We start from the raw sequence: 14,621 nt of genomic DNA, 5'->3' as shown, positions 1-14,621 counted from the left end.
TACTAACCTGAGTAAAAGAAAACCTAAAAATGGCATCTGTATGTTGCATGAGAAGAAGGAAAGACCTGGTGGTTTTGTTGTACCAGTTCCTGCATTAGAAAAGCTAGTTGCATGCATGCATGTGGAGACTTCATGGCTTCTGCAGGTTGCCTTCCAAAAATCATGGTTCTGCTGTGTTGCTTCAGTTTCTGCTTCTTTGAAGGATTGTGACATTTGAAAAGACTTGCAATCATTGCAGAGAACAAGGGAAATAATATTTTTTACTTAGCCCTGGGAACTTCTGCATAGAAAACTTGCACATATAGAATACATACATAAATACACACATACATATACAAAACTGTATACACACAGAGGTGCTTTTATAAAAGGGACAATTCCTATTTACAACAGAGAAGAATTTAATTACAGAGCAACACCTATACTCAAAATTAATCAGGTGTATATTATGTAAAATCTTTTTTGTTCAAGTATTCTTCCTGGTATACTTTATAGACTCTTAACACCAGAGTTTTCACTCTGAAAAATGCAACATCCCACAATTTTAATGTAAGCAAAACATTACATCAATTATGTAATGCAGGACCATACATTTGGACTAACCCATTTCTTCAAGTAGCGACTACTACTTCTTTCTTCTTGTAGTGAATCCTATAGCTGGACTCTTATATTATACCTTTTCGTAAATAAGCCATCAAACTTCTCTTCCCACTTCTTAACAACCAAAAAAAAAGTTAAAGCTTTTTTTAAAGGAGAGATACTGTTAAAAAAGTCATAATTGTTTCTTGTTTGTATTATAACTTCTTGAATCCATCAGAACTGCCAATGAAAATGGCATTTTAAAGCTTTGTTGTATTATTAGAAAAATACTAATTAAGTCAGAAATAATTTTAAATGACTCTGTGCTATGTCTCTTCCAAACTACCAGAACATGTTTTACTTAGCTCAGCACTACCATTGTAAGAGTTTCGACCTTCTTGAGTGCAGGTTTTGCTTTGCTCAGTGTCATCATTATAAGACTGTCCCCCTTCCTGACAGCTGGAAATAGCTGCGTTCAGTTTTTCCTCAATTTTATCAGCTGCCGTGCACATTTTAAACTCTCTCAGGCTGTTCATTAGGGTTCTGTAGGCTCCTTTTATCCCATGTCTTTGATACCAGACTTGAAACAGCTTAATCTTCTGTTCAGATGTGTCACTAAAATAATCCCGAACAGTTTGATCTATGACAGGTTCTGGTACTTTGTGATTGCGAACAAATGTCTTGACTTCTTGGAGTGTCATCTCCTCTACGATACCAGCAATATGGCTGCTCAGGTCAATATCTAGAAATGTAAAAGGAAATTAATGATCTTGGTGCTTACATCTTATTGGTTTTTACCACCTACACTCAGAGCTGATACTTTTCCTGTCCAAAACAGATTAAGTTTCAGGTTTTCATGACTCAGTATGATTTATATGTAATTTTTTACAACATATAGCAGGTCTGCTTTTACATGTTCCTACCAAATGCTAGGTAATTCAAATATTTAGGGTTGCATCTGTATTGCTTTCTACCACTTGAAAGATAATCTCAGTTCCCTCTGTAATATGTTTTGTCCTTCTCTAAAGTCTGGTCATCCCTCATGTACCTGTTTTGCTCAAAACAGTGTTGGGAAAAGTCCTGGAAGAGGACAGGTCTTTCTTGTGATCTAGCCTTGGAGCTTATGTTCATTTCCTATTGTGTGTTACTATTGTGGATTTGCCTTTGAACATACAGTAGGTTTGTGTTTCTGCAATGGCACTGCTGGGTGTGGGACTACCCCAGTATCATCATTATCCGTGAATCTAAAAATCCAGCTTGCTGCCTCCTAGTGTCTGTACCACTGGCAGAACAGAAATTCATCTGTTGTCAATTAGTAATTGCTTCCTATAAAACAGAAATTCTTCCTGAGGCAAAACTTTCATGATACCACTAAATGCCTTAATAAACACAATATGAGCTGGCATTTCTTTAATAAGTGTTCACTGTTGTGCTAGAATGACGGCCCTAGGCAGTGGCAAAGTCTACATAAAAATACCCTTTTTTTTTTAGTGTAGGATTTACATGTCTGCATTTTTTTGCTTCTACTGAATTTTGAGAAATTACTTGTCTCTTACCTGTGTATATGAGAGGTACATTCTCCTGAAAAGAGAAGCAAGAGAGAAATGAGTAGAAACAAGTTTTGTAAAGCACCAGGCTTGTAGAAGAGGATAAACACATTTCAAGACACTTGACTTCTGTAAGTTTCCTTTAGTTTTCTCCATGATTCCCCTGTTTTACGAGCGAGGGAATCAAAAGAGGTCTGTCTGTCCAATCTGACTTGGATAAGCTTGGGGAATCACTTCACAATTGCCATTGCCTAAAAGTATGCATGGAGACAGGTACCCTGAGTTTTTCTCAGGGTACCCTGGTTTATGAAGTGTAAATCCCGAATAGATAATACAGGGTTTCTCCTACTTCTCCCAAAAGTGTCCTCATGGTGAAATTTACTTCATTAATGTCATAGAAGAGAGGCATGCATGTGCTTGGGGAGTCCCAGTGTAATTTCAATGGAACAAAGTTCCTTGCATGAAGCTGAGTTTTTTTTGTGATCTAAGCGACAATACTTACATAAGAAGCCTCTGGTTTGGGGACTGCTTCACCTGGGTTCTTGCTAGTACGACCCTCCTGTCTTCTCTTGTCTAAAACAAAAAAGCATTTTAAAATTCTAGGACAGAGTATATGTCTCCTCTAACTTTATATTCTTGGAGTCCAGATCTGAATAAGCAGTTGAATGTCTTACTCAAAGTATGACAGGAATAGGGAATCACTTACACCAGAATATTGCTCCAGCTACTGGTAGTAGCAGTAACACAATTATGAAAGCAGTGGCCCACCATGGCATTCCTGTTTCTGTTGGAACATTGAAAACATTACACAAAAGTTAAGTCAAGAAATGCAATATAGCAACATTGTGTCAGGTTAGAAAAGCCTTTCTCTTGTCTCATAATGGCAGAAGCTATCTCCTTTTTAAAGCGTTGCTTATCATGAGCTGCCCCTAAAAAGGAGTAATAGCTCCTAGGTCTGCACAGCAATCAATGGAAAAGAGCAATCATGCTCCACAGGTCAGTACAGGGCCCAGCAGATATGATGCCCTTGGCTGTCAGGGATCACTGTGTGGAAGAGTACAATTGCAATGGCCTCTCAAAAGAAAGCACATGCTAGACCGTGTTAGGTTTTAAAATGGTACCTTTTATTCCGCACACAGTGTCTGAAGTGGAAGTACATTGTTTTTCAACTACGCCACTTTCACATCTGCAGAAAACATGAATAAAAAATATTATGGGATTTGTTTCTCTTTATAAACTGTCAAGAAAGCAAATCAAAATCTTCTAGCTTGTGTTATCAGCTAAATATTTCATATATCAGAATCTTGGAGTTTGGAATTTAATAGGTATGAAAATGGTTTGGAAAGTTATGGGAGTGGAAAAAGGTGTGGAAATGATTTTCTAGATATTAACAGCAGATCTCGCTGACAACAGGAAAGCTCAGATACTTTTCAATAAATGCAATGAAGTATGCACAGACTTGGATGTATACAAGTGCTTCTGCGTGCCTTTGGAAAGCCTGCGTGGATTTAAGTTCAGTTGACTGAGCTAAGTCAACTCAACAAGCTAAGTGCAAAGGAAAACTAGTATGTTTTCCCTCAGGTTATACATTACCTTAGCCCCTGTCTTGAAACTAGCTGGGAAAAAAGTGTGATAACATACAATATTAAACTTGATATTTAATGATGAAGGCATAAACTTACACGCTACATGGATCGCAATGCCTGCATGGTACAGAAGAATTGCAAAAATGGTTCTTTGCACAGGTGCATTCTGTGTTCTGTGCTGGGGTACAGTTCTTTGCAACCGCCAGACCTGAAATAGATTTCCTGAAGTTTGTTAGTTTGAAAAAGCAGGCCTTAAAAGCAGGCCTCTCCTCACAAGCTTGTCCTCGGACTTAACGTGCTTTTAGCTTTACCACTGCTGGCACTGGTGAGGCTTAATTGTAAGAACAAGTAGCTTTTATAAGGCAGTCCTGCTGCCAGGGCACTGCAAATACAGAGATGGCAAAGGGACCTCTGCTGGCCGAGAGTTTGAAACACTGACCGCACAAAAGCACTCCGGAAGAGAACTCTTCTGGCACTGCCAAACGTTGTCAGCTGCTTTTTCCCATTCAGAAGCATAAAGCCAGAAGGAAACTCAGAAGATTACATCACCCATCTCCCTGCTTGATTTCAGAGACAGGTTCTCTATTCTTCCTGACAGACAACAAGTTTTATGTCTTGAGGACCTACAATGGTGAGGAATTCTACTGTCCCTTTTTAGCTAACATATTCCCTGCTTAAATATCAAAATAAGTGAATTAATTTTCTCCTACCCTCAGTGTATATGATTAAACTATCTCCATCTATTATTTCTGCGTTAAAATTACTATAAATGTCTACCTACTAGAAAAGCTATTTTCATAAGCATATAGGAATAGAAGTGAATTTTTGAGTTATCGCATTCAGTGCCCTGCTGCAATGGGAAACCATGTTATCTTTAAAAATTTGATGAAGCTCTACTGTGGAACCAGTGCTGAAGCCATTCACAGAAATACTGAATTTGAACAATCCCAAGAATGGTTCTAATGGAACTTCAGTGGTAATTTTCCTCCTGCCTAATGTTTTCTACTGACTTCTCTTTACATTATTGTCCATGGGATAATGTGACTACTCATCCCATTACCCTTTTTCTTTTCCCCTGCAGTTTAATTGTGGCACTGTACAAAATATTGAATTGTTTTGCTCTCCTCAGCTTCATTACCCATCCAAAAATGCTTATTAAAATAGCTAATGAGAGAAAAATTTCTATGAATATGGAGGCATTACACAAAGGGGAAAGCACTAAAGATTGATATTCCAAAAGAATATCCATTCTTCTGAGAACAACCATATTGGAGTTAAGAGCTGTCTCTCCACTCACCAAACTCAATTTTGGATATGATGAATGCAGAACTATCATTCCCTAAATCCAAGTATACTAGAATTACAGGACAGCTGGTAGAACTGGTAGGAGATCAGTTTAATGGATTTAAAAAAAAAGCCATCTATTATGGGTATTCATGCAACAGGTAGTGAATTTCTGGATCCTGGTGACCCCCAGCAGGTTCATGTACAAAGGGTTCATAAGCAGATACTAAAACGACTAGGTGGGGATGGACTTCCTAACGTCCTTTCCCACAACTGTGGATGCTGTAGACTTGTAGGGACCAGACCACCGAAAGTAGACAGGTTTGTTTTGTGTTTTCTCTAAATAGCAGCTCTTGCCTCCACTGCTGAATGCAGAATACTGGGGCAGGTGGACCACTGGTCTGATCTGGTAGGGCATGCATCATAGTCTTGAAATTTGACCCTATATCCCATACAGTGACTTGAATGTATACAAGTCATCACTCTACTAGCTCCAGCAGTTTTAAGTAATACCATTAATTACATGAAAGACTACAAAAGAAACCATTGGGAATTTTCTCATGCCTGCTTCTTACAACATCTCTCTTCTTTTAAGTAGAGGGCAAAGAAGAGAGACAGCTTTCCTTCCTGGACCCTAACCAGTTTGTATAGAGTCTGCTTTGCAAGGAGTGCTTTGGCTGAGCAAAGGCAGATATAAGGAGAAATAATGGACCAACAAAGCTTGTTCTTCCTACTTTGTGCTTGACAAAAGGGAACTGGAGGATAAACTTATGACACTTTCACAAAATCCTTCACACACTACATTTTAATCTGCATGCTACCCACTATTCATGGATTGTGGAGACTTTTCAGTCAAATCTCGTATGAAAAAAGTCATTGCTAGGGTTGCTGTTTCTATAGACATACCAAATATGCTGTCACATGAATGGCATCTCAAACACTCATCCAAATCATTGACGTGATCAATGTACTCCTTTCCATTTTCACACGGAACACAGTGTTTGCTGATATTTGTTGGGCAGTTGATATTTTTAACAAAACCTGTACAGACAAAAAACCAAGAATTAAGATTTGTAATAACTTTGGGCAGAAGCCATCAGCTGTATGACCTATGCCAGATTAATCCCTAATACTTTTTTATTTACAGATATGGACAGAATCTATATTCTTTCTAGATCTATATTTAGATCTATTATAATAATCTAATAGATCTATATAATAATCTATATATTTATATGCTCTTCAGGAATGTAGTACACAAAATCTGATTATCCCCCTTCTTCCTCCAATTTAGGATTGAAGGAGAACACACCAAACAAAACTGTACATGCAAAACTGGAAAACCCTCGAATATATGGAGTCTAGTAGGCAAAAGCCTGTGCTTGCACTTTTTTAACCTCTTTCAAAGATGTGTATGTAATTCTTCGCTCTTTCGTGACAAGCATGTTATGTGAGAACTACTACCTGTAGTGAAGGGTGCCCTGAGCTCAAGACATACTTTTGAACTATATACTGTCCTGTAATAAAGATACAGCTAGGACAAAGCATTGCATCCAGGAAACCACAGTATCCCAGTATCCCACTCAGATATCCCAGCAGAAAGCCATTATGCATGTTGTGGCTTTCACTCTTAATGACTTCTCAACAGTCTTCTAGCGATACTCACCACGTTTACATTTCTTGCAACACTGAGCACCTAAATTGTATTCATCCAGATTACACTTAATTTCTCTCTTAGCAATGATCGTCCTTGTAATTAACTTATTGTATGCCATGTGTATTGGAGCTTCAGTATCATTTTTACACTGTGTTTCAATAATTAAGTTAACAACCTAGGAGAGAAGACAGCAAGTTATACAAAAAAACTGTCAAGGACTGTAGCTGTGTTTAACTACTAGCACAGAGTTACATCAGTACTGTTACTTCATTGCTAAACATACCAATATTCACCCCCTCATTAGAGTTGTTCTTTACTTCGGAAGAGTTAATGGATAATGAGGACACAAATTAAATTTAATGCCATCAACCCTACTGCTACGGGTACTGATAGTTTGAACATTAATGCTTGAGAACAGGCCCATGCACCTCAGCTGTAACAGATGACCTCATACGCCCAATCATAGTGCAAAGCAAAGGAGCTCCCATTATTTTCTTGAAGAGCTTTCTCTGCCTCAAGTGGCTGTGCCTAAGTCTGCCCTTTCTTAGCCAGTAATAATAATTTTCTGTACAGAACTAAGGAAGTTCAAATGCTACCTTTCTTAATTTCTTGCTGCCCTACTGTTGCTTGCAAACTGAACAGTGTTAATGCCTTTGAAGAAAAAATGGGATGTTTTGATATCAGCCAGAATACCCGATTCCTAAAATGATCTTGTTCTCACTTTGTTTCCCAATTCAATTATTTTTCTCCTTAGTAGATGATACCTGTATATTCCTGAAAGAAGTATCACTCTCCTTTCAAATTAATTTACACCCTGATCCATTTCTTTGAATCTCTGTCAAGTTAAAATTCATAAAGCTTGGGGTTTTTATTTTTTTCCTGTTACTAGTCAATAGTAACTTTACCAGCCATCGCTGTCCTGCCTCTTTTTGTGATAGTAAGAAAGCACTGTGGACCAGAGGCCAAACCATTCTTTTTTCTCTATTTTCAGAGTAAGGCAGGAAAATGAGAAGGCTAGATCTGCTATAGTTTTAATTGCTCTTGGCAATGGTTTGTAGGGAATTCTGTATATACTTTGCATGCACTAAGTACGAGATGTCTATATAATGGAGCGATGTAGTGCTTGTTGGCTGGAGAGCCAGATTCCCTCCTAGAAATACTATTATGCAGCGCAGCCTGCCTTTACTTAACCTAATTTCTGCTGATAGTTTGGAGTGATTTGAACATTTTCATGACCTATTTTACTTGTGTTTTACTGTGTGGAGCTGTAACAGAAAAAATTAAGATAATCCTTGTCCTGAAGAGTTTGAAGTCTTAGAACGTCTAAGCTGAGCTCTCTGTTCACTGTTCTTGCTCCTCTTTTTAATTAAAAAAAATAATTGTTTTGTGTTTTACAAAAGACTCATATATACATTGTGAGAGATGGTGAGGAATGGGGGGAAATGATGCCTGAGAAGGAATGGAGCAATGCTACTGTCCTTGGCAAAATGAAAGAACAGGCCAAGTTATGAAGAGAGGGGTGGCACGGAACCTTTTCTGGAAGGGACATTAGTGGACAATGAGGTACAATGCAAAGAAGCTGCCAAATACAGTAGTGCACTGCATGGACTCAAAGTCATAGCGATTGCAGATTCACTCATGTTTTAAATCAGCATGCAAAACACCTTAACTAGAATAATTTAATTTTAATTTTGTCTTGGATGAAAGAGGTTAATTCTGAATGGTTGGATATTGTTGAACACTTTCGTGGTTTAACAGAAATTTGACTGTATCTCAACAAGGGACATACGTATTTAAGGAATTCACTAATAATTTGAGGACTGGTTATTTTTATTTTTACACTTCCTCCCACACCAGAGGGTGATATTTAATGGCTGATTAATTCAATCTTTGTGATTTTTTTGTGAAACTGCTTGGATGCTGACTGTAACTTTTTAGTTAGATCCATAAAACTAATTATCTAATTTAACTTTCTGAAAAATGGGTTTGGATTTCAAACTGGGCTCTCAAGTGAAGGAAGCATTATCTGTGGCTAATTAATTGAAGTAACCAGTATGACCGCTGTCTGCTGAGTTCTACAGGTAGCCACTTCTTTTGATGCTCTAGTCTATTCAGAGGTAGGAAGGTGAAAAGCATTTTCTTTTCTTAGAAGCCCTCTGTTTTAAAATCTATATAATATTAGTAACTAGACTAAAATTAAGAAGACCTTTCTTTGCACCTGGAGGAGAAGCTTCACATGCTAAGAAACCAGTTTAGTACTTGAGAAGCTGCAGGTATGGATGCTCAGCCTGTCACTTCCCCCATTCAGCAGTGCTGCTCTCTTCCTTTGCTGCCCAGGCTTCACCAAGTCCCATTATAATAATATTAAAAGTTTAAAGTTAATGTAAGGCCTTAACAGAAGCCGTCAAATGCATGTGCCAAATCAGCATAACTTGTTTTCCTTTTTGGCATAGAAAGTCTGATTAAAAAACGATTAATAAAATGTAGTCAGGGACATGTGTCCTGTCTGGTTTGGCTTTCTCTGAAGCAGGGTGAAGCCCTGCACCTCCATTGCTCCTCTGCCACACGTTGGACGGGGCCATGGGAGAGGACAGGCACAAGACAGCACCAGGGGGACGTGTGTTGCCCCAGCGCAGAGCCAGAGTATCGTGATGCCCTGCCTGCCATGGGGCCTTGGCCAGCAGAAGAGTCTGGAAGTGAGTGGCCACCAGGGTGGGGATGCCCTGAGACAAAATGACAGAGATGGATCTTTGGCTGCCCCAGGAAAGCCAATGGTGCCAGAAGGCTTCCAGCCCTGAAGGCAGGTGGTGCAGCTGGGGCCAAGGCAGATGCCATTCATGGCGTGGGGAAGTGACTCCACCTCCCCCCACGGATGGAGGAACTGACTCAACAGGGTGAGCAAGAGGAGCGGCGCCAGCCCCGCTGCCTGCGCTGCTCAGAGCAGCCTGACCCGCAGCCAGGGCTCCGCTCCCCCTCCTCACCTGCCCTGGCAAAGCTCTGCACTCACAGGGGCACCCTGGGTCCTGCTTTTGGCATGCAGATCTCCCCTTTTTAGATCGGAGAAGTCAACCCATTTTTGGTGGGCTGGTGGAAAAAGACCCTGGGCAGCAGTAAAGAGGAGAGGGAGTGTGAAGATTACCACAGCCCTAGTGCACCCACAGACAGTACCTGGGCACAGCAGAGAAACTGAATGGCACTGGCAAAGCACAGAGCACGCACAAAGAAAGAAAATGTCCAGAGAATCACGCAGAAAATGGGATATAATGAAGAAGGAAACACCTTTCTAAATGACTAATACCAGTAAAACTAAACAGGGTTTCTTCTGTGTTTACTGAACGCCTGCAATCACAGTGCATGATCAGAGTTCCCTCACGCAAACAAACTGCTCTGCCTCTTGCTTATGCTTTTATACAAACGAGCTATGCTGATACCGTGACAGGGAACAGAAATACAGGTCTTTCTGATGGAAGCCCTTCGCTGTCGCTCACAGAGATGAACTTCCTGGTATGCTTACAAGAAGTGGGGATCACTTCTCAGAATGACACTTTAAGCAACACCAAATACCTACACTGGTTCTGCTTGCAGGGATGTCTTACACCACCTTCCTGAGAAATGAATGAGAAAACCGTTGAGATTTTTCAAAGCAACACCCCAATTTTTTTCAAACTTTTTTTCTCCTCCTGGATTTGCACCCTCTTAAAAGCAGTCCGTTTGCTACGTACACATTTTGGTGTGTCTTGGGGGTGGGGGGGGGACACATCAATAGTCACTAGCTTCCTGCACACACCTTAATTGTCTTTGTTGTCGCTGAGCAGTGAGCAGTCATAGCGGAAAGAAAGCACTTCGGGGGCTTTACAGAGGCGGGGTGATAGGTACTTTTTTATGATGTGTACGTTCAAACAGCAGCTGTACGTTTTCAGCCTAAAATGACTCACAGAGGCTGTCTTCTACCTTTCTCATCTTAATCTAAAAAGTAGTTGTCACATCTAAATGGATAATGGATATCTAAATGGATTATGAACTAAGCAGTCAATGGTAATAAAATCAACCAATCAGGGATATCTAACAGTAGCAGCATCCACAAAAATTATCACATGAGCCCAAATATTTTGGTTTCTTTCATTCTGCATTGCCTAGGCACCTAAGAGAGCTTTCTACCTTCTCCCTCTCCTTCACTCCATATACAGAGTCCTCCAAAATGCTTTCACCAACAGGCATCTGCTAAGGAGACTTATAAAATTTGGTTTCATCTGTGTCCCCAGGGCAGAGTGACAGGGACTTTAGTTTCTTTGAAAACTCATGTAATTTTGGGATTCTCAGGCCTATGATTCTTCCTGTATCAGAGTTCATAACAGGTCAACTTCCTTTAACTGAAAAGTTTTAGCAGATGTACATTATGGGGATGTAATCTCAGCTTTGGAAGTATGTGAACGTGTTATTTGCATACAGGACTTTTTAAAGCTTTACAGCTTTTAACCCTGAGAAAGAACAAGTCTCTGCTTTCTCCCGTTATCTTTATAATACATTTTATTTTTAGCAAACCACTTCTATTTCTAATTCATAGACACCTATGGATGAGAAGAAGGTTGATGCCTTCAGAACTTGGTGGCCTTTTTCTACTCCACATGTTACATGTGCATGAGCTCATCAGGGGTTTTCTAAGTGTTAAAAAAAGGAGGGTGTGGGATTTTTCTTGCTTTTTTGCCTAGTGGGAGCTGAGGCAAACTTTTAACTAATTTTCTGAGTTTTTATTTGCTTTTGGTATTTTTGACAAATGATTACTGGAGTTAACTCCATTTTAACAGTATTCTATGTATCTCCCTTGTGCTAATTCTGTCAGGATGGCTTTTAATTTCACACTTCTTGTGAAGATGATTCTCTACCCCAGTTCTTTTACTATGATAAGTAATTACTGCTTCCAATCTCTCCAGTATAATTTTCATTTTCCCCCTTTTGTGTTCTAAAATCTGTTATGAGAAGGATCAAAAGAATCCATTTCCATTTTCCGAAGCCCAGCAATGGGAGCTGATGTTGCCTCACAACTAGAAGCATCCTGAACTTCTTAAGATTTCAAGTGAGATGCATGTGTTCGGTGCCTGTGAGAGTTAAGAAACCTCAGTTACTGTCCAGTGTTTTAAAATAGTCACTGTCCAAATTCAGTACATTACTATCTCACATCTCAGGTGACTCACATACAAATTATGGCATTATATTGGGGTGTGTGTGTACGGTTGGTCATTTTACGGGGTTTCTTTTTGTTTTTAAGAGTACTGTACTAGTGAACATCTAATGAACACTGTACAATTTGGGAGAGTTGCAGCAATATTAACAGCTCCCACCTCACTTTGATGTTGTGACTAGGGATGAGTAAGAGCTGGACAGTGCAGAAACTAAGCAGCTCTTGCCCCTTTTCCTTTTGTAACACAATACAGCTTTCTTGTTGGCACTTTCTCTTTGTTCAATGAGTTGCCTCAAAGATAAAGGCAGTTAACTGTGGAAACAGGCACAAGACGAATGTTTCCAGAATTAGGGCCCTTATACTTTTCACTTGAGTCTTGGGTCATCCCATGACTTTATGGCTGTTTATGCATACATATTTAAACATGTGCATTAGTTGTCTGGGAAATGAGAAAGAAGGGTCAGTGCAGTAATGCAGGATCCTGTTTTAAAAGGTGCGTTTTCTCAATTTCCAGAAAACTGCCTGCTTTGTAGTCATATCAGATAATTACAGAATATTTAGATAACACTTCACTCTCTTAAGATGACCTATTCCTTTAGAGCGTGTCTCTGAGTGGTGTGTGGTTTTGTGGCTTGTTTTACAAGGTAAACTTAAGATGTTTTCTAACTGCATAGGTCATTGCTATTTTGCACAACTATCCCTGCAACTGCTTCTACTTTAGTGCAGCATGGAGTTCCTTGCAAAATTGACGTCTCATTCAACAAACTGCTTCCAAGTTCTGGTTTAATCAAATTAGTATGTAAAATGCTGCCCAGGTGTACTGCTTTATAAGTATTGGAACAACATGCTAATAAAAATATATTTAAAAAAAAAAAATAGAAAGTATGTAGAGTGCTACAGTCTTTCCAAGGGAAAGACTGAAATTTGGGAACAAGTGGAAGACAGGAATAGAAATTATATTTGTTCTCTGGAAACAGTGTGTTAAAATATTTTTTTAATCTTGACTTATATTCTGAATAGTTCCAAGATTCTGAGCTACACTGACACTGGTGCCCGTTGTCTACTGCTTCTGTACCGGATATACACTTTTGTCAGTAGATGAAAATCCTTCTTTGTATTTAACTGTGCTCTGGTGCTTTGTGCAGGAGTGTGGATATAGTGCTCTGAATCACTTTAAATAGTTTACTATCTGTTATTTAGTAAATGAGATCAGAATTTGAGTAGTTTTTATCTTAACACCCGATTTTAACCTGCCAAACCCGAAAGAAAACTGCATTCCTTAGCAACGTAACCACACTGTGAAGAGACTTTGAACGTGAACTCCATCCAGTGAGTTCTCTCTGAAGCAGGTGAGAGCTGGGGTTGGCGAAGCGATGTATATCGCATCCGCGCTTCCGGGCAGGTCATGGCTCTGCTGTGCTGCCCGCCTTACTGCCGCCTGCCCCAGCCCCGCGGGGCTGCCGGGGCGCGGGCAGAGCCATACACCCGCGCCCCAGGTCTCCTGCCCAGAGCTTGCTGCCACTGCAGCTCATGGCCTAACGCACCCGTTCCAGAGCAGATGCCTGTGCTCCGGACACTGAGATACCTCCTTACCTTCCTTGTTGGCAGGAGCCCTTCAAACTATGAGTGTTGGCGAAGGTGACTTTCCTGGTGCCGGTCAGACACGTGACCTGAGCCATGAAGCTGCAGAGCCTCGTACTGTGCTTGGGGGATGATCAGGACAAGAAGGGAAGGCCCTGCCCGACTACTGATGATGAATGCTGCGCTTGGTGCTGTCGGGCTTGGACAGCTTCTCCAGGTTTTCCTGGGGCCGCTGTCAGCAGCGCTTCATAACTTCTCCGCCACAGGTATTTGTTTTTACATTGCCTTACCGGATCCCTTCGGCTTGGATTGCTGAGGTGCAAGTCAGCTCCCACCAACGCGGTCTTTGTGCGGGCAGATACCTCACCGTGCTGAACCTGCCCTGCCAGCGTCTCTGGCTGGCCCTGGGTGGCTGCGGACCGAGGCCAGCGCCAGCCGTCCCGGGCCCCGCAGCGAGGGCACACGGCCCGTGTCCCCGACAGCCACCGGCACCCGTGTCCCTTTTCTGTCCCGCTGCTCCTCCGCAGCGCCCGCCTCCCCTCACCTGGCACCCTAGGAAGCGACTGTAGAACCGTAAAGTGCCTGAACTCGAAGGTGGTTTTTGTAAAAGGAAAAAAAAAAAAAAAAACCGCCTAAATGAATTGGCTGAAATGTCGGAAAAAAATTCGCTGCGGCCGGCGCCCCCCGGGAGCCAGGCAGCGCCCCCCGGGAGCCAGGCAGCGCCCCGCGCCCCCGCCCGGCCACCCCGCTGCGCCCGCCCCGGCCCGCTCGCCCGCCCGGGCGGACACTTACGAGGAGCAGGGTCAGGGCCCCCCGCGCCATGCCGCCGCTGCCCAGCGCCCTCCCGCACGCTCCGGCAAAGTGAAAGCGGCTGGTCGCGGCGCGGCAGCTCCCCTGCCCCCGTCCCTGCCCCAGCCCACGCCCGGCTCCTCCCATGTTGGTAAACATGGCGCGGGCCCGCCCCCGGCCTGGCCCCGCGGCGGCGGCGCTGCCCTCTGCCCGCAGGTGACCGCGGCGGGGCAGGCGGGGCAGCCCAGCCCGGGCGGGGGCCCCCAGCGCCCCCGAACGCCCCCGCGGGCCGGGCCGTTGTGCCCTGCGCCGAGCTCCGCTCCGCCAAGGGGGGCCAGGGCTCGCCGGCCCCGGTGGGTGCGCTGGGCTGTGGGCTCGGCCTGCGAACGCCGGGCACGGCCCCGGAGCAAAGCGCGGCG

At 42.2% G+C, this 14,621-nt stretch overlaps 1 protein-coding gene across 2 annotated transcripts; it reads right to left on the bottom strand.

Annotated features, from left to right (window-relative positions):
* Window positions 1–236: 236 nt before the first annotated feature.
* FAS (Fas cell surface death receptor) lies at window positions 237–14,343 on the bottom strand. 2 transcript variants are annotated; one of them, XM_055793876.1, is made up of 10 exons: window positions 14,206–14,282; window positions 10,222–10,258; window positions 6,663–6,828; window positions 5,903–6,037; window positions 3,809–3,920; window positions 3,248–3,312; window positions 2,833–2,910; window positions 2,629–2,699; window positions 2,136–2,160; window positions 237–1,321 (listed from the first exon to the last, which is right to left on the bottom strand). In XM_055793876.1, exons 3-10 carry the CDS (start codon window positions 6,769–6,771, stop codon window positions 906–908), a joined length of 1,011 nt encoding a protein of 336 aa, XP_055649851.1. In that variant the 5' UTR covers window positions 6,772–6,828; window positions 10,222–10,258; window positions 14,206–14,282; the 3' UTR covers window positions 237–905. The 2 variants fall into 2 exon arrangements, with proteins under 2 accessions (XP_055649851.1, XP_055649842.1); XM_055793867.1 differs by lacking the exon at window positions 10,222–10,258 and having other exon boundaries at window positions 14,206–14,343.
* Between the last annotated feature and the right edge of the window lie 278 nt (window positions 14,344–14,621).

The sequence above is a fragment of the Falco peregrinus genome, chromosome 1 (assembly GCF_023634155.1).
Source record: "Falco peregrinus isolate bFalPer1 chromosome 1, bFalPer1.pri, whole genome shotgun sequence".
NCBI classification, from domain to species: domain Eukaryota; kingdom Metazoa; phylum Chordata; class Aves; order Falconiformes; family Falconidae; genus Falco; species Falco peregrinus.
Note: the sequence above shows the minus strand (reverse complement) of the source record. Positions and strands in the feature narration are given on the sequence as shown.